At 42.0% G+C, this 23,197-nt stretch overlaps 1 protein-coding gene across 3 annotated transcripts in view; it reads right to left on the bottom strand.

The window, feature by feature from the left end:
• VWF (von Willebrand factor) overlaps positions 1-23,197 on the bottom strand; it is a 207,628-nt gene that overhangs the window by 90,089 nt on the left and 94,342 nt on the right. For 2 of the 3 annotated variants that reach the window (XM_019544218.1, XM_019544219.1), the window contains exons 26-30: positions 23,009-23,167; positions 20,637-20,772; positions 16,420-17,798; positions 15,566-15,685; positions 8,831-8,974 (exon numbers count right to left, since the gene is read on the bottom strand). In XM_019544218.1, the coding sequence (XP_019399763.1) occupies positions 8,831-8,974; positions 15,566-15,685; positions 16,420-17,798; positions 20,637-20,772; positions 23,009-23,167 (1,938 nt within the window). The remainder of the gene's footprint in view (positions 1-8,830; positions 8,975-15,565; positions 15,686-16,419; positions 17,799-20,636; positions 20,773-23,008; positions 23,168-23,197) is intronic. The other variant, XM_019544220.1, reaches the window with a different exon arrangement.

The raw sequence follows: 23,197 nt of genomic DNA on the forward strand, positions 1-23,197 counted from the left end.
CTGTAAATTTCTAATATGGGACACGGGTTTGTAAACTGGAAATAAAAATCATTATTTTGATTTTTTTTTTAACTTAAGAAATCAAACTTAATTGAGCTAAAACCATGGAACTCTTCAAAAATACATACCAGCTTGTTATGAAACACAGTTCACCAAGGTTTCCATGGATTTTTTCCCCCTATTATTGGACTAGCTCTAAAGAAAGGAGCCAGGTGTATTAATTGTGAATAAGAAATAGTTGTCATAGGGCAAGAGAGCTAGCTCATAAAGCAGGAGTTCAGAACCAGATCTCATGGATGACAAGTATGAAGCACTGACCACTCATAAAACAACCCTGCCAGGATTTGACCATATCCTTCAGATGGATTGGAATGTAGCAATAATTGCATATTTACAAAACCATGAATTTAAATGTATATATTAAACCTTCAATCATCATGGGAAACCAGGGCTTAAGCTATGGATGGCTATGCTGCAATGAGAAAGCATGCTGTCATATGCATATAGTGATACCTGAGATAGCTATAATTTAGTGAGCTTGGCTAGCAATGAAATCACAACACTACAGGCTTCAAAGTGGGATTCTCAATGGGTGGAAGCTACCTGTGCTGCTGTGGCTTCATTGACGGTGATACCTGACCAATGCTGGACCTACCTAGACAGCAAACACCCATTCTCCTCATTTCACCAGGTGCAATAAAGACTTAGCCTTTCTTTAATACTTCAGTGATGGGGCACTATAGAAGTCTTCCTAACTTCTTTCTCATAGAAAAGGCAGAAAATGTTTCTCTTTAAAGGAAATCAGACCACGGACAACATATTAACTATGACATAGGATATAATCTTGACCCAAAGGAAGTCCAGGGGATTCTTGCCGTAGGCTTCAGTGTAGACAGGGGTTCCACCAGTGTGATGTTATACCCTGTGGCTATGTTTAGATAAGCATGGCTGTGTGGTATGTGGCGCCACAGACACATCTGCGGCACCACATACTACACATTCAGGCCTTCTCCAAGCTGCAAGGTAGCAGTGTGTGTGCAGGGGGGTTGACCCTGGGAGATCCGAGGGGTCAACCCCCCCCCAAAAAAAAAAGCAGGGAGATGTACATGGGGACAATGTGCAACACCCAAAACCAGAGGGAGCCTGGCCAGCCAGAGCCACACTCCAGGGGCCGACCAGGCTCCATGTGGCAGGATCACTGCTGCTACAGCCCCAGGAAGCCCCCAGAACCCCAGATAAAGCTGCTGGCCCTAGCCTCCCTTACCCCACCCAGGGTAATCTGCTGCACACCAGAGAGTGTGTGGCACAGGCATTCCCTGGGGACAACTAGCAATGGCACAGGGTGTGCCAGTGCTACTTGTCCCCAAGGAAACAAATGTCCATGCTCATGTGGACATGGCCTGTGGGTGCATCTGCATGTTCATTCATGTGTCATAGTTACTGCGCATTACGTTTGTACCTGTATTACTAGGTACTAAATCAATGTGCAGTAACTGGTACTACTGCACTCCTTTTAAGTAAGCTAACCAGTGCATGCCTATTAAATAAGCTAATGAACAGTGGACTAACACTACTGTGCATTAGCATATTAGCATGGGTTTTGCCATGACATGCTAATGCACAGAATTAGTCTACTGCACATTTAGTGTCTCATGTAGATGAGCCCTGTGAAAAGAGAAGAGTGTTCTATGTGCTAACAGTACATTCCCACATGCTGAACATTATTGCAAGCTATGCCGGTCCTTGTTATTAAAGGACCAGTTTGTGGTTTCAAATGGTTCTTGTTTCCTATAAATACAATGTCATATCAAAAGGTTTTGGCACCAAATGCGCTTTGAAAGCAGAATGACTTCAATAACTGCCTATTTTTTAGGCCTTAGATAAATAACCCATGAGAACTAGATGTGGAAGTCTCCTGTGCCAAAAGCCTTCATCACATACTAGAGAAAATAAAGCTGAGAACAGTGTATAACACTTACACAATACAGACTGAATCACCAAGGACTATGGAGTGTGCTGGGGCAAGCAAAGACTTCCCTTGTAGATGTTGCATATGCCTCCAGAAAGTTTGCTTCCTTTACTGCCTCTGGAGACATTACTCTTGCTTCTAGCCCTGGTGATCATAATGGCCAAGATAACTTTTTTAAACAACTGGTAGTACATTCAAGCTTAAATCAAACCAGAGCTACTCATTGTTTGGCATCTGTGCAAATCAGTGCTCTTAGTTTAAAGTAATGAATTAAGGACTGAGGCCATTTTTAACAGCTTTGCTCAATTCTTCCAAGGCCTACTGCAAGGGTGGCTCCACCCTCTCTGCACAGAGAACTCATGTAGGAATCCCTCCTGTGGCCCTGAGTCATCAAGTCATATAATTAAATTCTATTTTAATTTAATAATTAAAAAATACATAGTCTCAAAAGGAAATGATGACAAATGTGTGGTATCACTGGGTTCCCCATATAGGATTCTAACATTGCTAGTCCCCACATCAGGATTTTGGATCATTTCAGCAGTGTAGTTCTAATTGCACCTCTCAAGAAAGGTCTGTTTAAACCTCTTTATGGTTGCCCTCTAATCCAAAGCTCCCTGAAAAAGGCCATAAAGTGCATGCAAAAAGGCTGGGTGAGTTTTTAGTTGAGTATTTGATATAGCAACTGGCAGTCTCTGAGGCACTGAGTCAAATCGGCTTGGGTATGCTGCACACCCCAAAAGCTAATTAAAGGGATGTTAACAAGCATATTTTTAAGAGGCAATGAACCAAGTGAAATTGGAGGTGTTTAGTGGAATGCTCTACTAAATCCTGCCATATAGAACAATTTCATTAGCAGCCTGTAAAAAAAAGGTGGGGAAGGGGGCTGTAAAAGAGATGTCAGTTTAAAAGGTTAAGGGTAAAAGAAATGATAAATAGAATCACAGATATTAAAGCAGAAGCCGTTATGAACACAGACTGAATGCATAGAAAGTGTCCAAAGTGACCTAGAAATGTTAGAAATCAGGGCAGGAAATCACAAATTGAGATTCAACAAGGAAAAAGCCAACCCAGGGAAAAATAATCCAACATACACAGACATTTAATGGTGTTAGGGGGAAGAACTGGAAAAGCACAATTGCCTGAAGAGATTTTGACATGACATGAAATCCTTTTGCAATTATTTTCTGTAATTTTGTCTAAAAGAAGGGATAAGATGTAAAATCCATTTGAGGTTCTGTACGGTTGTGAGAGACAAGGGATTCCAGCAAGGAGGTTTTTGAGCAGAGGTCTTACGAATCATTGTCTTAAGTAGCCTCAATGGTTTCACTAACACCTCCCGAATGGCTTTGACCAAAAAGGCAGAGTTCTGCAGAGGTCTTAATCACCCACGCTTGTTGAAAGCTGTCTGGGAAAGAATTCAAAAGAAATGGCTCCTAAGTACCTGAGAAGGGCAATAGAAACAGCCACTGAATAGGAAGCCTATGGTCTAAGCTAAATGCATTGTTTGCACCAGTGTAATGTAGGACTTTTCTATTCATGGAGCTATTTCCATTTCCACATGAAGGCAAGCCCTTATTTTTTTTTAATGAAGTTTTGTTTATATATGAAAATTTCTCCAGAACAAGGCAGGGTAGGAATTTGTTTAATCTACTGTTAAATTTTATTCTGCAGATTGGTTGGCCCTTATTAACTGAAGCTAACCTGACATTAGCCAGCTATAAGCCAATTTGATAACTTACCCAAGGTACTCACTTGGGCCCAATTGCAATCGTATCTGAACAGTTTACAACCTTTGACTTACTTCTCACTACACCAACTAGGAATCAGGAAATCACCACTATCTAAAATTAACAGATGTGGAACAGAGATTGAGGAATTTATCCTCAGAAGATTGACGACATCCAGTAGGGCAGAGTCCCAGCCTAGTGTCCTAAGGTTATCACATCTTACAGCATGTTAGCTGCTACTCAGTAACTGTCTGTGTTGACACATACTCCAAGGCAGAGTTTCCCAAACTGTAGGGTTCGCAAAAGGATCTTGTGGGGAGGAAGAATGCTAACTACAAAGTATTAGCTAACAATTCCACTGTCCAGGAGCATTCAAATCACATTAATGCAAAAACACAAAAGTGTTGCATGAAATTACGCAGCTGAACCAGGGGTGGTGGGAGGTGGGTATGGAAATGGTCAACTTTACTGCAGTGAGGTGTAAACCCTGAAGGCTTAAAAATTCTGCCCTGCAACAACTGTGAGGCAGCTTACCCCACTTTCAGGAAATTCACAATCTCTCTTGTTCCACTATGCATAAATACTTAGACTTTCACTGGATGCAAGAAGACTGGAAGCCACACATCCTACCTCCCAATGATCAGGCTACAGAGCCATGCTCACTCTCTATTCCAATGTTTTCAGGTATTTTATACAAACGGAAAAACCGAAACAAGAGCTGAGGGAAACTCCTCAGAATATTCTGAGTTCAGTAGATAGGCAGTCCCATGAATGATGGGAAACCGAGGTACAAACTGATTCTTCCCAGAATTCATGGCAGGAATTTCAATGAAGAAAATCAGTGAACTTGAAATGGTTACCCACTGGAGAATAGAAAGGTTTCCACAGAAAAAAACTGTATGCAGCACTGAACTATGTCAGATAACTATAAACACTATATGCTTCAACTGTGTTGGAATATTGAACAGCTACTGAATAAGAGCACTGCACCAAATGCATTGAAATAACTTTAGTAAGTTTGCAAAGTCAAGCACTGAACAGTTTGGAAGTGTCAGAAAAAATGTGCTTGTGCAATCTTAATTAATTGCTCTCATGCATATGTATTACACTAGTCTTTAAATGCGTGATCCCAAGGTACTTTTTCCAGATGACTCCTGCCTCATTGTGTGTGTAGAATAAACAATGTTCAATTAATATTTTTTTTAGTGTCATGAGTCAGTGTGTCACACCATGCCTCATTTACAGCATTCTACTCAAACCCTGGCCTTCCTCCCTACAGCCCCTCACCATCTCCTTCTGTTCCTATCCACTGTCCCCAGCTCCTGCCTTATCCTCTGCTTCCATCTCCCCAGCTTCACTCCCTCCCTTGCTATTATCCTGACACCTAGCTCCTGCTTCTTCTCCTATCTCTGCCCTACTCTTACCCTGTGCTGCTGGCTCTTCCTACTGCCTCACTTCTTCCCATCTTTCCCACAACTTTGACCCCAGACTTACGTCATCTGCTCTTTCACCCATCCCCAGCTCCTGCCAGTACCTCCACAATGCTGTCTTCCCCCTGCCCATGGTTCTTTGACTCTCTAACCCTTCCATATGCTCCTGTGTGCCCCCTTTGTTTCTATTCCTCCACCCTCTCCTCTATTTGCCCCCAACTTCCAAACTCTACTCTTATACCTCCTGAGATCCTGTCTTCTATACATGCACAAAAGCCCATCCCTTCACACTACACATCATTCTCCCATCTCACCACCTTTCTTCAGCCCTCTGCAATTGAGTTGACCAACTTCTTCATCCTCCTTCACACTGCTAGTAAAAAGAAGAGTACTGACAGCACAGGAAAAAAAGAGTCTCCTTGGTGTCAGTTCCTGTGCTTGATGCCAAAACACCTGTTCAGTGACCACACAGCTGGTGGGAACAGGAAATGCAAGGAAAGTCCTTCTAAGTCCTTTAAAGGCCATGCTGAAGCATGCTCAGTAGCTCCATGGGGATGGTCTATGTTTGGACAGGTCTGCTGTGCACAGGAGTTGTGAACTGATGGCGCGTGCTCAGTACAGATGGATTCTTCAGTGAATTTATCTGTTCAACCAACAATTCTCTACTAAAATAACACACATTGGGCTATTCAAAGACTACTAATTTAGCCAAATCTCCAGCGTCAGCAAAATACACATCTTTGACACAAGCCACACCCCCAGGTGAATTTCAAGTCCCTATTCTGTAGCACAGAGGATCTAGATATTTACAACAAAATGTTTTAAGATATTTTTAATAGAAAAAAATAATTGCCCCAAACCATATCACTAGAAATAGTTGAGCCATTCTAGCTGAAATGTCCATAACAAATTCTTCCAGAAGCAGATATATTGCACAGAAAGTAACAACATAAATGGTTTAAGTTTTGAAAAGCAGCTGAAACTGGGGTATTAAGGGGAGACATCGGGCAACCTTAACTACAACTGCTGCATACTACATCCCCTGGAATATATAAATGCCTAGGAAGCTTGATCTGAAAGGCAAGTGTACCTAAGGTAATTCTTAATTCCATACATGGATGACAGGGGTAGGGGGGTGGGGGAGAGTTGTTTTCAATTAATATTACACGTTGAAGTTACGCATTTTATGACTGAATAAAACCAGTTTTATCTTTTTCCTTATTAATTCTTCTACCAGAATGTGACTGACACAAATGTAATTTCACAAACATGGGAATACTACTGCACTTTGTTTTGTTGGGGGATGTGCGGGCTGGAGAGGGGGAGGTTTGGTTTGGTTGTGGGTTTTTTTTTATTTTGGTTTGCATGTCTTTTGAAGGATGCTTTATGGATTACTTTCATTAGTTTTTTGTTTTGTTTTGTTTTGTTTTGTTTTACTTAAGAGACTGTACATCTCCCCCGGAGTTCCAACATCTAAGTCAGATGTTAAAAAAAGAGAGGGGGGGGGAATAACTCTTGCAGCAGGGAACAATTGGCTAAACATTTTCTCTTGGTTTTTCATAGGCTTATGCATTTACAGTGGGTGACATTAAAACTAAATCTCAACTATCCACACCAGTCCATCACATGAACTGTGGTATTTTATGTTCTAAGAATGCAAAAATAGGATGGTAAAGGTAAATACACTCCAGTGTGGCTAAGTCTCCTGTCTTCTAAAATTACCATTGTTCTCTTTAGAACACTTAACTGAAATCCCCTGAAAACCTCAGCAAATACTGTGCTGCCAACCTGTGATGTGCCTCAGTCTCTGTCGCTGAGCTATTTTACCACACAGCCTCAGCTAGGTCTGAAACTGGAATAACCACTAGAAAACAATCACGCATATCATGCTACAAAACCAAGTACCCAGGACTATGAGTGAACCATGGTTCTGGGCAAAGACAGTTCTACCAGAGTATCCCAAGCCTGTCTGCATTTCCTGCAGAAATAACCCCAGCTGACTTAGAGGGAACATAAGGATCATATTCCTAATACAGGAAGATTAACAAGAAGAGACAGTGCTAGTGTGGAAATGACCTTATGTTTCTCCAGTGAGTTAAACAGTGGGTTGTGCCCAGTATGAATGAGAGAGGAGGTCTCCAAAGCTGCTTAAGGAACTGCAACACCCAGTGTGAACCATCCCAAACCTCTTCAGGAGCCTGACTCCAAAGGCCTAAACACTGACTGAATGTGCCAATTGCTCCTGTATTCCCTAAGACTGTGGACCATTCTATCCAAATACATTTACACACCAAGGCAGCAGCAGAACCATGAATGACTTATTTGCATTACTTGAGAAGAAATGTTACTATTCCTTTCTCTGTGGATTCTCAGGACATTTCCCGGCACTATGCTACCTAAGTATGTTCCAAGGAGACATAAAAACAAGTCAGTAACAACTGTGCCATGCAACTCCCCCTCCCACACGCTAGGGGCCCTGTTTTCTCTGCCTATCCTGAAGTCCGCTGTAGTTTACTTGACTTATATAGAAGACTTCATGCAACTTATCTATGTAACAACTTCTCCCACAAAGAGCCTACAGAAGTCTCATCAGACATCTGGTATTTTTATTTCTCCAGGCTGAGAAAGCAATCATGACTAATCCTCCTGTGAACTATGGAAGTCAGACTTTATTTCTCACTTTTCTATACCAATAACTCTTTACAATATAAATCGGGCCAAAGACCCTAAAAACTGTATGTTCTTCTGCTCTTATTGGACCATGCTGCTTAGCTGCTGCCAAGGAGAATATTGTTCCAGAAAATCTCAGACTATTTAGTCAAAGATCTGATACATGGTAGCAAGATGTGTTTTACTTGAACCCTACAACTTGTAGACTTAAATAGAGAGCCTTCACAACACCACTGGAAAATCTAGGTTATCCAGCATTATTAGAATTGGAGGTATGGCTACACGGCACACCCCAGTGCCACATGGAGATACCCAACCTAACTCCGAACAAGCTACCTTGAGTACTAAGGAGCAGTATAAACATATGAGAGCAGCATTCTGACCAGGCTAATGTACCCTGCATCTCATAATGCTTCATTTCTATTTTCTTCAACATGGCAAATTAGCACAGATGGAGCACTGCATTGACATGGGTATAAAGCTTGTAGTACTTCATCTGACGCTCATTGAACTAGCTTGGGTATACCCTGAAGCACGTGCAATTCTAGATACCTAGTAAAACCTCTCAAACTTTAACCCCATTTTCATTCAAAGTTGAGGCGATTTAATTTATTTGCATCAGTACAAGCTCATGCAGATACAATATTTAGATCATAATAGCTGATGTACACGCCTGAGCAGCAGTCCCTACTTCTTGTTTAGAGCAGTGAAAGACTAAGTTTGTCCATGTCCAGAGAGACACTGAATATATGACCACTGGGAACGTTTCTATGGATTAAAGAAACCAGACTTCCCCTTTTCTCTTAAAAGCAAAGTATATCGTAACCTCTGCACATGCAAATACATCTTAATAGAGTAATATGAAACTCTTTTCATACAAAGCCACGAATGGTAATAACAGGAATTAATTTTGAAAGATTAAATTCCTAGGACATGACACTACTGCAGCACCATCTGTCCAAGGTGGAACACAGAATCAAGCTTCTTTTAAAGCTCCTTTTTCTTCCACCAGTGTCCATACAGTCACTTACCCAGCCTAGTTGGACCTTTCTCTCTCTGCTGAATTGAGTCCACCATATCTAGAAGTTTTTCATGCTCTTGTGGCATGTTCCATGAAATTTCTTGTGTATTTTCACCCGCATACTGGAGAACTGCAACATGGGTTGCAGTATCACCTGAAACGGAAGAAGACAGAAGGCAAATAATGTAACTGAAACACAATGTACTCAAATGGGTTAAAATAAAGGTGAAACATGTTATTTAGTCCTACTTTATCTTAGGAAAGGGAATTTTCCATCAGGACAATTTTCTAATGGAAAATAGATTTCTGCAAAGCTGACATTTGAGCAGGGGGAAAAAAATCTAGAATTCTGCTTAACATGTTCCGTTTTCTGTCATGAAAATAAAAATGCAATATTTTGGTTTGGGTCCAATCACTCCAATAGAAAAATACTGCCTTGCTGTTGGCAAAATGTTTGGTTTCTAATCCAGTGAAACACAAAGTAAACTATAATTCCTGACCAACATGTTGTTTACAGGAGTTGTAGTTTGGGCCTCCCTGGCCTCTCTCCCCTGTAACCCAGAATCCCCAGAGGACATGACCCATTAGGCAACAAGGATTTCCTCCTGTGGTCATGAGTTACAGGATTCTGGATGCTTCATAGGTCACATAGTCTCTGCAAGTAGCCTGATCTATAGCAGAAAACAGGGGAATTTCCCAGGAGGCAGAAATTCAAAATTCACTGCTCTGCTATCAAGATACTCTTGACAAAGTTTATAAAACATTAGGAACAACTAAGAGGCATTGCTGTAAATGGTTAACGAGATCAGTACATAGACCTATGGGGGCATAAGTTGCTTATAACCATCGATGCCAGATGTTACTCATGATCCTATCAGCATCTAGCACAGTGGCCAACATTTTGGCAGGCATGCCACACATTAGCCGTGCACGCTTCCCAAGTGCCACTCCTTTTCTGCCACCCAATCTGCTGTTCTGCTTTCTGTTCCATGCTCTGTGGACCCAGCCAACCTGCTGCTCTGCTTTCTGCTTCTTACTGTGTCTCCTCCCCTATCTGACACGTGCCACACACAGAGGCTGCCCATGCCATTTGTGGCACATGTGCTACAGGTTGACCACTCCAACCTAGCACATATTTTAGATATATGTAACATGCTTCTGGTTCTCTTTTATTACTTTTTTGGCAACCTATTATAAACCATTTAGCAATGGAAGCTGTATCTGAAGTTTCATCTTATAAGTTTCGAAACATAGTTCTTCATTTTTATCAAACTTGAGTGGGACTGCAGTAATCTTCACTTTGTTCACTAACAACACATACTAATTTGTGCACAAGCAGTCATCTCTTAGCTTCAGAGTTCTATGTCCTACTTCTCAGATTTCATTTTCTTCTCAGATTTGTATTATTACAACATTTTTAACAGAGCACTTGCTTTTGACAGTTTCATAAATGACAAATTAACTAAAATAAAATGAATGACAGAGACCGTTTTGTTGCACGTGAGCTTTGTTTGTTAATTTTCCCCTAATTCACAAATTTCAGTGATTCACAAAGTCCCCCGCATGTTATTTCCACTTAATATGTTTCTTCTGCACATATGAAAATACTCATCTCCAACAGTTTCCTCCTGCAAATGTAATGGTTGGTATCTACATCTTTTGGAAAGACTGGTGTAATGAGAAAAACAGCCAACACTGCTGCAATAGGACTATTTCAGAGCCATAAGAATAGTTCTCTGATCAAAGTCCAAAAGCTGGCCAGTACAGAGGATGAGACAGAGAGACACAGGGCTGGAAGGGACTTCCAGAGGTCATCTAGTCCAACCCACTGCCTGAGGCGGGATTATTCCCTATCCAAACCATCCTATACAATCCATAATCTAAAAGCTGCATAAAACTACCATCAACCCTGACACAGCACAAGACATAATACCCTAACCTCTCACAGCCAATGTTCTGCTTCTGTAAAAGATTGTCAATATATGCTCAAGAGATTCTGGGTAGAAGGCCATGTCCCCTGCTGCAGAAGACAGTAAAAACCTTCACAGTCCATACCAATCGGACCATAGGGTAAAATTCCCTCCTGACTCTAAATATGGTGATTGTTCTGACCCTGAGAAGAGGGACAAGACCTAGCCAGGAACCATTGGCTTTGCTCCTACCAGGAACATTGGCAAACCCCAGTCAACATCCCCAGCCTTGGCTGTAGCCAACACCCAATGCCTCTGAGGGAGGCTTAAAAACACCCTGAAAGAAGAAGGTGCAGTGATCTGAGAGCCCCCATGGGATGGGGGCTGCAGAGTTTGGCATCCAGTAGATTCTACTGCCTTCTATTATGCAAGTTTTGTAACAAAGATAAAATTGCACAGGATGCTATGGAAAATGAAGATTAGAGACTGGAAGTAATTGGCTGTCAAGAGGAGAATGGCAGAAGCTAATATAATAGAAGGCAGTAGCATCTACTAGATGGACTCGGGGACTCGATGCGAGGTTGTGGACTGGGGCACAGGAGAACTGGGTTCTATGCCAGACTCTGCCACTGGCCTACTGAGTGACACCAGATAAGTCACTTGGTCCCCCCCATGTCTCAATTTCCCCACCTTTAAAACTGAGATGATAATGGTCGCCCAAGTAAAATGCTTTGAAATCCTCTAGCCAGAACCCACAACACACTTGTGTGCTGCAACCCCCATGACATGGTGTCTCTCAGCAACACTGCAACTTCTTGCTGGGTGGTTTATAAAGAGAGGGGGAGGGCCCAGCACAGGCACTATCCTGAACACCCATGGTACAAGAGTGGAGGAGCCAGCCAGTCTGCAGCCCCTATCAAGTTAGCAGGCCTTTCTGGAGTACACCTATGGGCATGGTGATGCCTTGGAGCAGTGCTGAAGGGCAACACTCAGGGGCACTCTTTGCTGTTGCCCTTCAGTAGTAAAGGAGGTAAAGAAAGAGGAGTTTCCCAGGAGGACTAGTAGGGCAGCAATTGTCTTACCCAGGTCAGAATGAGCAGGGGGGAGATACAGTAGTGGGAAGGAAATGTTCTCAGAGGCACAGGGGAAGACATTTGGTGTCTGACTTCCTGCCCCTGGGGCAGGGAGCTGGACTCGATGATCCTCTGGGGTCCCATCCAGCCCAAATGTCTATGAAATCTATAAAAGTCTATGAAATAAATCCATCTCCACTACCTTGAGGTATGTAGGGGTCACAACCAGTGGAGACCCTGATCCATTGCTGGTGCTGCTTATTGCAAGATCAGCAGTTAATAAAACATCCAACATCTTTTTATCTTATTCAGGACAAAACTGCTGATGTTCTGATGTTTCATGTATAATAGACTTGGCTGGATGAGGCATCTGGGTCACTGCTTACCCAGATGGTGCCAGCAGGGCACAGAGTGGAGGCATTCTGTAAAGGAAATCTGGCTTGTAGAAGGTATCCACTATTTAATTTGTCCAACATGGATTGTCTACATTGTGCTTGAAGCTAAGGATAGAGTGGAGATTCTGTTGATTTACTCACCACCATGTTACACAATGGATTCCCTGCCAAAGCTAGCGAAGCTGATCTTGGAAGTGTTGAGGATGCTCAAACTTACTGAAGTCTTTGGTGACTTCAATATGCATGTCAAGGCTGGCTCTTCAGAGCTCTTGTGGGACTTTATGGAAGCCATATCAACTGTGGAAGTATCCCAGATAATAATTGGGCTAACACACAAGGCAGGATATACCTTGGACTTCATGTTTTTCTCCAGCCTGGAAACAGAGGCTCCAATTATTAGGGGTGCTGCCAAGAAATTTTGTCATAGTTGGACCATTACCTTCTAAAGGCACAGGTCCCTGTCCCACAATGCTTCCATCTGGAAAGTAGTCTCATGATTTGGGGGGGGGGGGAATAAAACCATTCAAATTTGGTTCATCCCCAGAGACTCGTGGAACTAACGGGATTCCAGAAATCTCTGAGTTTCCCACTAAACTTGATGGCTACTCTGTCAATGGCCAGGTCAAGCTGTAGAAGAGCACACTGACTTCAGCTATAGCCACAGGCACCTAGGTATCCACTCCCACCACTGCAGTGGCATAAATCCATCTATTATATTGGGGGAGCTGAGCCACCTGAAGAGGGAGGGTTGGGAATTAGAATTCAAGTGACTTTTGACCTGTGCTGAAGACAATCAATCACAGCACAGGACCTTTCTAAAGGATTATGTTATGGTAGTCAGTAGCATAACCTGGGATGGGTGATTGAGCCACCACCCTGGGGCACTAACTTAGGAGGGACACCAGAATTGCCCCCCACCCCCAAAGAACCCAAGCCCTGACAGCAAAAGCAACCCACAGCACTGCTTTTGCATTGACATTGTGCTGCTGCTGTAGGAAGGACAGCTGGAGGGGGGTAGGGGTGGGTGTGGGGGGGACACCACGCTGTGGCTGCAGCAGCAGCAGCAGCAGCCGCCGCCAGGGATGGTTTGAGTCCCTGGTGTTCTCTCTATACTCCTGATTTCAGAACCCTTGCCCCTCCAGAGCTCAGCAGTGCCTCCCTGCCCCTCCTGCACTCCCACAAGATTTGCCAGTACACAAAGCCTTCTCGTTATGCCTCTAGTGGTGGTGGTAGTGGCAGTGGCAGTAATAGTAGCAGCAACAAGGTTTTTCTGCTCCATTGTCATTGCAAAGAGCTGTCCAGCAAAACTGATCCATACTGCAAATGCCCTGGGAAATCTGGGTTTACATCCACATGGAAACCAAGTCATCTATAATGTGATGAGACTACCACCTACTTTGTAGACAAAATTGCTCATATCTGGCACATCTTGGGAACCACCCATTTAGCTACAGAGTCAGAATTCGGGGTTGGGAAGTTCTGTCTTGTCCAGTTTACAGGGATCAGTTTCAATGGTTGTCACCCACTGGTGCTGAGGATGTGTTTTAGGGGTATCCACATGACCAGTTGGAAATTGGCCCCATGCCTATCCTGTTTTGTAAAAACCAGCTGAGGGAGACTGGGGCCATTGTTGGCAGGAGCTAGCAATGCTTTCCTCTAGAAAAGAAGGAAGGAAGGAAAGCAGACATTCTTAAGTATGTAGTTGTCTGGCCCCTACTCAAAAACATCTCTTTACACTGAACATCCAGTCAGCTACCATCCTGTTTCTAACCTCCCTTTTTTGGAGAAAGTCTCTGAATGGGTGGCCATCAACAGGTCCAGGGGCACCATTGGATTTCTGGACCCCTCTCAGTCCAGTTTTCAGCCCACTTATACAATTAGGGACTATACTTGTGGCCTTGGTCAACCATCTTCACCTGGGGATCAACAGGGAAAATTGTACGCTTTTGATTTCATCAGATCTTTCAGCAGCTTTTGATACAGTTGTTCATGAGGCAGTGATAAAGCATTTACATGACCTAGTGGTTACTGACCATTCAAATTGGTTCTGCTCTTTCCTAGCAGGGTGGTCCCAGAGGGTGGTGATGGGCACATACTCATCATCTCCTCAGGACCTTTCCTGTGGGTCCCCTTGGGTTCCATCCTGTGATCCCCCTTGCTGAACATGTACCTGAGGCCACTAAGCAAGATCACACCAAGATTTGGAGTGAGATGCCATCAGTTTGTTGATGACACCAAGTTCTACCTATCCTTTTCATCTGACCCTGGCAGCCAGTAGCTTTCTTGGAACAATTCAAATATCTGATTTTGACCTATAAAACCTTCAGCAGCCTGGGGCCCACGTTCCATAAGAAGTCACATCCTCCCTTATGTTCCATTGCAATCTCTAAGGCAGCCAGACATAAATAAATTCAAGTTGCATATTGGTGTGATTATTTAAGGGCTTTGTTGCATGGTAATTTTGGGCAGCTCCTGCAGCTCTTAACCCCTGGACTGTCCGCTCATTAACACCTGAAAATAGTTTGAAGCACTTGGTAGAATAGTAGAAACCTGGAATGGGAGGTGTGGGATTCTCACCTTACAGTCCTCCAGGATCCTGCTGGCCTGAATGTATGACTGCTCCAAACCCAAGCTAGCACTAATGCTGGTCAATATTTGTGCAGCTCACAGTGTAAGGTGTAACAAGGCGCTAAGTGTGAATGGGAATCCTACCTTCTTAAAACACAGTATAATCTAGTTCCCAGTGGGGAACTAACTCACAATCTTTTCACAGGGCATAGGAGCCAGGAAGGGTATAATCTTACCCCATCGGTACCAAATATGAGCGCTTAATCATCATGACATCAAAGTCAGCATAAATTTCAACTGGGCATATTCCTCCATCTGTAACTCTACCACTAGATAGAAGCCAACTGAGTCAAAAGACCACTCAAAAGCTGAAAGTTAAACACCTGCTTAAGGTCTTTACTACATCAAAACCTACATATAGGGTGTGTCTACACATTGCCATACAGTGACATTAGTACACTTTGTTTTAGTACTTGCTTGGGCAAAGTACTAAACCACGGTGCAGTAGCCACTCACACTGCAGCTTACGAGTGACGCATGGTTAAATTCACCAGCTACATCACCACAGCAGCATGCTATATCTGGGCAGTCCACCACTACAGCAGCATAGCAGCAATCACGTGTAGACCCATGTGATTGTTACGTCATGACAGCGTGCTATATGGCAACGTAGCGTGTCACTATGTTACTGTAGGATAATGTGTAGATGTGCCCACAGAGTAGCAGAGGCAGTACTGCATTGGCCCTCATGAACAGAACAAGGATAAAAACATTCAAGTTAAAAAGGGCTACTACTTACTGATATCAGACCTTTCAATAAATGCCTTAATAAAGCTTTTCATTTCCTCAAATTCTGATACTCCAACAGAGGCACTTCCATCCAGAAGAAACATGACATCCATTGGTCTATGGCACAGACCTAAAAAGAAAATAAAAGGCTACCTGTTATTATGGAAGACAGCCAGACCAAATGTTTGCTGAACTGTCTCACCAGGAAGACAAAAACATGACAAGAGAGCTGAACTATGGAAAATCTGTAAGGCAACGCTCATCTAATGCAAGCAGTAACCTACATTTCAGAATGTATTGGGCTGCATACTCAAGGAGACAAGTGGGTAGTTTTGTGTACAATTCAGCAGGAGACCATACTTTTACTGACTTCAGAAATTCCTTTGTGCTCCAAGCCCTCAGGTAACATGCATCAAGACCATTCCTGAACCCAAGAAAAACCTGGTGTCTTACTTTTTACTTCACAAAAAAATTCATCGTGAAACAACGAAACCTGTAAAAGCAAGGAGCAGGAGGAAGCAATTTTTAACCTCAAAGGACCAGACAGAAGAAAAGCCCACATCCTTTTCCTCTTCTATCTATCACCAGCCAGTCCAGGAAGCCTCATGTTCCACTGACTGTCTTGGAATCAATGGATCTAGAATTTATTAAGCTAAAGGATACTAAGGATTTCTATTTAAAATTGAGTTTAATCTTGTGAATCATGTGTAGCTGTTTGCATACCTAACAGTGTTAATATTGCATGCACCATACAGTGACATTAAAAGAAATCTCAGAACACCCCAGTTGAGAATCATCGAGCTAAAGTATATGGTCTGCAACTTGGCATTTGGGTATGATGAGGAAGATATATTCCAACATTACCTGAAGTTGCTGGCGCTGGAATATATTTACCAGAACAGCATGTTTCCAACACTAAGTCGGGAACTTTTGGAATAAGGTCGTTGTAACTTGTTATGATTATTGGAGTGTCTGGCTGACTGATCTTCTTAAGCTCCTCAATGTTTGCATTGGGGATAATACCGATGGGGGTAACTTTTATGCTTTTGGGAACACGGGTGATGACATCTGTAGAAGGGTTTGAAGTCACCATGTATACCAAATGAGGTGCTTGCTCTCTAGCCCCATTGTCTGAGATAAATGTGCGATGAGAGACATAGTTGAGAGCATTTCCAGTGTTGGTGGCTCCTCCTCCTTGGTATGGTATCTGCCGCACTTTCTCAATAATGTATTCTTTTGATTGTGTTTCACTGAAGGAGTGCTCCACAGTGACAGAATGCGAGTACTGAATGATGGTAATATGAATCTTGCTTTGTCCTACGTCCATTCTTTGCACTACCTGTTCAATGAACTGCTTGCTTATGTTGAAGTTCCTCTCTCCGACTTTTTCAGATCCTTCCACAATAAAAGCTACATCAAGTACATTGAAAACAGGCTTTGTAGTAAAGGACATACCTGCTCTTGTAACCCCGGACTTCACGCTGGGTACGATCGCTTTAGGTTCGGGAGGCGAAGTTATCATGATCTGTGTGGGAGGTGGGAATGAAACAGTTTCTTCAGGCACAAGACCACATAGGTAATCAACTATGATCTCCTTGTTGTCTTTTAACTCCAGTACATTGTTCATTATGAAAGCCTTGTTTCCTGGTGACTGACTTTCAATTAGGTTGATTTGTTCCCTACTAATGTGTGGTCCAAGTCCTATTGGTATTACTGTAATCTTTTCCTTATTCAAATCCTTGAACCTAGAGTTAATCTTTCCTGGAGATTTGCTCGCTGTAAACAACATAGCGATTCTAGCAGCATTTGTCCTTGGTGCCTTTTTAAATACATGATAAATAATATATTTAAGCACTTCAGGAATAGAAGCAACATCTCCACCTGTGTATTTTATATTTTTGACCATTCTCCTCATTAGATATAGTGGTTTAATTTCTTTGAGCCCAAGATATATGTTGGAGGCAGTAGTGTACACCAGAACAGACACTCTGATTTTCTTCTGTGAAATGTGGAGTTTTTTCATCATGCCACTTATGAAATCCTTCAGCACTTCAAAGTCCTGTTCTGAGAGTTTGTTGGAGCCATCTAGTAGGAGGGCCAGGTCCATCATTTTGCTGCAGGAGTATTCAATTGGCCCTATTTCTGTCTCATCTGGAGGTAGTGGCGTTGGCGTTGGCGTTGGCCTTTCTTCCACCTCTCCTGGCTCGCAGGCATGACACGTTAGGTTCTTTCCGTCACAAAGGCTGCAAAGGACCCACCAAAAAACTCTTGTTAAAATAAACTTTTTGAGAATAACCCTTCACTCCCAATTTAATAAACCCAGAAACAGAGCAATACACACTTCAACACAAACAAGTTATTTACCATGCCTGACTAGAGCAATGAACCATTCATCTTCTATGAATTCATCCATTCCACCATTCATCCATCCTAATTCCTGCCATGATCCCTGCTCACCAAATAATGTAAGCCTTCCTAATGCATCCTATGTTTGGTTTGCATGCTTTGGCTAGATCTTCATTAGGAAAAAAGTTGTGTTCTTAATTTGAGCTAGCCTAATTGATTTAATTCATTCACATTAAAATCCTGGAGAAACAACGTAGTATACAGTTTTCTGTATTACAACAGATTTACATGTTGAGTGAAAGACTGCAAGAAAAGACTAGAGCTTACCTAATATTTTGATCTGTAACTAGTATAATCTTACTTCCATTTATTTTATTTCTGTCTATGGGAATGAGCAGATGAATCAGTTACACTCCCTTAAAGAGAGATGGGGCATGTAGAGGGAAGGAAGAGCCCTTAACTGCATTCTCTCGATCCTCTGTAAAATGTTTGGCATGTTTACTCTACCCCATGATAAAAGAAAGCTAAACTATAATTTACCCCCAAAAGGAACAGGAGTTTAATTATGGTCATTTAGTGTCTACTTATGGTGGAACAGAGTAAACAAAACCATTACAGCAGATCAGGTTAACACATAGTATGTCCCCCCTTTCATTCAAACTGAAATAATTGTTTCTTTTGCCCCTAGCCCTTTACACATTGTCTTTTTTCTGCTCTTTTGACTTTAGCTTCTAATGTGTTCCCTGTCTCTATTTTATTTAACCCTGGTTTTTCCCCAGTTCCAATTATTTTCTCTGTCTCTCTTCTTTCCCTTCTCCTCTGCCCTTTCTTCCTTTTTCCTCGTCTCTCTCCTTTTTTCTTCTACCCCTCCACCTACTCTCCAGTGGTACATTCCCACTTTCTCTCCCTTGTAAGATCCTGTATTTCCTTTCTGCTCTTTATATTAGTCTACATCTTTCCCTTATTTCCCCACTCACTTTCCCTCTTTCTCATGAGATTTTCCATTTCTCTCCCTTTCCCAAATCTTCATTCTTTCAGGAGCTGGTTTGCAATCTGTTTTTAACAGGCCCAATTCTGCCCCCTGTACAATACTCTTGCCTTCAATGCAGTTGAACAAATATAACCATTTAGTACTTAGCAAACAATTCTGTTGATGTTGCATCTTAAAGAATGGATTGCAGCTTGTTCTCTCAGCTGCTCTACCACTGTAGAGTTAATAATAGTGAGGAGCAGTAAACAGTTTCATCACTAAGAGTAGGGTGCTCTGAATATACACATCAAGTAGGCTTGGTAAAGTAAGAATTTTCCTTTGTCATTTTCTCAGATCAAAACTGCCCTTTAAATGTGGCATCCAAACTCAGGTTCTCCCAGGGCTACATTCTTCAACATTTTTTTCAGCTTCTTAATTGAGGAGTGCACGACTACTTTTGGCATTTAATGTATCATAACCTACATGATTTATTATTTTAATCCTAATGTGAATGCGATTCTTCTACTTTCCAATTTCCTTTGGATAGTTGCTATAAAATTCATTTTTGTACAATATTTTCTATTGTTTGTACAGATGGTGTAGGCATCTAAATTAGGTGACAGCTATGTGCAAAGATGTTTCCCTAGTGAGGTAAGTTTTCATAGTGTTCTGAAATCTTATGTGAGCAGCGGTCAGCATATCAACATTTAAGATAAATTATTATTGAGGATTACAAAAATTAGGGACTAGGGTTATGGAGACTCATTTTTGACCTTTGGATGTAATTCAGGGCTTGTCATTTATATTATTTTTTAAAAATAAATTACTTAATTGATCAGCCAAAGAGATCCAGTTCTATGGGGCTTAAAACAGAGTTAGTTGCTTCTGGCAGTAGACCAGAAATTCAAAGCACATACCCCATCTGCACTGCCCTGAACTTTTGAAGCCAAAGTTTTAGTTTAAGGTAACTACTGCTGCAGATATATATCCACTTCTATTAAATAGAGGCAAATAACATGATGGAAAACTCCCGAATTCACAGAACTATGGTAAGCTAGGGAAAGTATCCATTAAAAGCATAGGGGCATCTGAAGAATATCAAAATTAAAGCCCCTACATATCTACATTCATGACTAAGTACTTTGCCTCACAAAAATAAAGACAGACCCTACCTCACAGCAGTTAAGGACCTGATCCTACACAGTGCTTTACTGCCAAATATAACCTATGGCCTTCATTATGCTTGGATGTAAATACTTGCTGGCTGATAGATACTGTGTGCAGATCTTAGAGAAATTACTTTTCCAATGATGGTACATCACCTTCCAGCTACCAGGAGTCTTGATTTGTTCTAGGCTGATCACATATTGAGATCCCATACTCCATACGGGCTTTTGAAGTCCTAATACAATCTTCTAATACCCTAACTCATGTTGAATCACACCGTATTTAAAAATATGTGGAACAAATGAAGTCAATGGGACCACCTGAAGAGTAGTACTGCTTATTTCAAATGCGCCTGAGGCAATCAGATACCTTACTTTGATTGAATTTCAATAGGATTTGTTGCCTGACTCCTTTATTATCTTTCAGTGCCAATTTCAGTTTAAGGTGCTATGATTATCAGAAGGAATAAGAAGAGTATCAGGACATTACCCACAATACTGTATCCAAAACTAAATCCAAAGCATATACATGGGAATGTACTTCAGCTGTGTCCCCATAAATGAATTCCAGATGTGTTGGATAAAGATCTCTACTTTACCAAGACTGACAGCGTTCCAGATCATCTTTGTTCAAAAATATCTTCTTCCCGTGGGAGATCCTGGCCCCTTCTAATATGCACACAGGACAGTCTTGGGGATCAATACATGTCTGGGATAGTTCATCAAGTATTTTCCCTGTTTCAGAACACAGAAACATTACCAACTGTGACTTTCATAAGTTGCAAAGCACATGTGAAGCCAACTACTGCATTTAACCACTTCAAAAAGGTGACAAGATTGATAATATTTGCATTGGACTGAAAGCTTCAGAACATTCTCTTCATATCAAACTGCCTGTGATTTTGACATTGGGCAAATATTTATATTCTTCCATAGCATCTAAAGAGAGATGTTCAAAACAGGTAAACCAGTTCATTAGATACAGTAGTGCATGCTACATAGAGGATAAGCATATTTTTAGACTGAAAAAAATCAAGTGTACCAAAGGAAAGTTGCATTTAGCCTTTTACAGCTTCATTTTCCTTTTTCCCAACCCCTATGGTTATTTTTTTTAACCACATCCTTGCAAGCTCTGTGCCTTTATCCATCATTATGTCCCTACCCTAACCTCTTATGTTACACATAACTTAAAGCATTTCTCACCCTAGCAGCAAAGTGTCAAACTCCCTAACTGATATTCTCACAAAGTTATACCTAGAGTATAGTGCTCTCACTTCTCCCCAGTATAGTAGTTTTGCTGCTTTCTGTGCATATACCTGGAATTGAGATCTGGCTATTACCATCCATAATTCTTTCTCCTCCTCTTTCTCCTATAGCTCTATCCTCCCAAGACATTTATTCTTCTGAATTTTCTCTCTCATGTTGGTTTCTGCTTAGGCTCTTTTCCCTTGTCCTCATTTCCTCTGTCTTCTTCCTCTTTATTCTCCCACACCTTCATTGATTTCTGCTCCCTTCTCCATCCTTTCTAAACATTTGTCCATAGTAGATAGAGACAAGAGGAAGGGCCCCATCTCCACTTCTGCCTGCAGTGGCTTTTCCACACCTTGCATTTCACATTTTTGCATAAAATAGGTAAAAACAGCAGTGAAACAGATACTGTCTCAATGGGGCAGGGGACAGAACCCTGACTCTCCTCCTTTATCAGGCAGTCTCCATCTCACTAAGCCAACCGCCCGCTGGCCCCACAAATTGTCCCCTCCTGGCTGCCCAGTTAGTCATCTTCAAGAAAAGTGCTGAAGAATCCTCCGGGCAATTCCCCGTCCATGGCCTGGTGGTTATAGCATGCTGCTGAGAAGTAAAAGATTAAAAAAAAAAAAAAAAAAATCAAACTCCACTGAAGGCTCAGGGGGCTAGAACATCCATCCTGCACTTTCTGGGCATATACTTCTGAGCCTTTGGGCTAAAGAGTGAAGGTGTTTTTTCTCACAGCCACTAGTGGCGTTTTTTTCTCTGACCACATTTTGGGGAATTTACACACAATTACACATCTACCTAGGGAATCCTGTTCTATCACACAGGTCTGAACAGAGCCTTCTAAGCACATTCAGAAGGGTAAGCATAGCTGCACAAGTGGAAACAGGATCTAAAATCTGCATAAATGTCAACAACGGCATTTACACAACTACACTTGGATACATAAGGAGCATTAAGGGCATCGAGAAGAGGTAGAATGTGGCCTGTAGTGTATGCTATCATTGTTGACACCAAAACATAAAATGTAGTCACTAATATACAGTACAATGACATCCTAGCTTATTGCATACTAACTTTCTTCTTAAGACAAGACTTAGTCCTCCTCCTATCTTCACCCTCCCACTTCTTATTCCATCCCCCCACAATGTTTCTCCTGTCCCCCCTCATAACATTTCCCTCCCTTTCCTATACCTTCCCCATTCCCTGCCTCCAAGCCCTCAGAGCACTTTCTCACTCGGGTGTTCTAGTGGATGTTACTCCCATTCCTCGCTGTAACCAGGTATAAAGGTAGATTGTGAAGTTTTTGCCTGTATGGTTAGTGAAGCACAGAGAACAGGAGTACCATGGAGCACAGACCAGCCTGGGTAGGATTAGGTGAAGCCCTTGGTTTCAATATGCTTATTCAAGATAGCCCTAGCAAACCAAAACCATCCTGGTAAACCAAACATTTAGTCACCTCCCTCCTACCTTGTTAGGAACCGTGATGAAGACATAACAACAATATCATGTTAAGATTTAATACCTTCACATGAACATTTGCAGCCATCAGATCTTAAATCTGTGAGTATTCGTCATCTTTGATGCTACAAAATCCACACCATTTGCAGCACCAGCTTCACAAGAAAAAAAATAAAGGGGAGGCTATACAGTGATACCACTGAGCGATGAGGACTGATAGTAATGCCAATGGACTGCTTAAAGAAGAAAGTGGGTTTACCAGCAGGGCAGTGCACATGGCATCCTTCTACACATCTCAGAAGGCACTCCATGGGCTCCAAGTGCTGGCATGTTGCAGGGCAGGCAGGTCCACAGCTGTTATATCGCCATTCACACTGATACTCTAACTCTTGCTTATTCATGTGCTCACAGCTTTGTGCTATGCAGTAAAAAAAAAAAAAAAAAAAAT

The sequence above is a fragment of the Crocodylus porosus genome, unplaced genomic scaffold (assembly GCF_001723895.1).
Source record: "Crocodylus porosus isolate Cpor-Errol unplaced genomic scaffold, CroPor_comp1, whole genome shotgun sequence".
Taxonomy (NCBI): Eukaryota; Metazoa; Chordata; order Crocodylia; family Crocodylidae; genus Crocodylus; species Crocodylus porosus.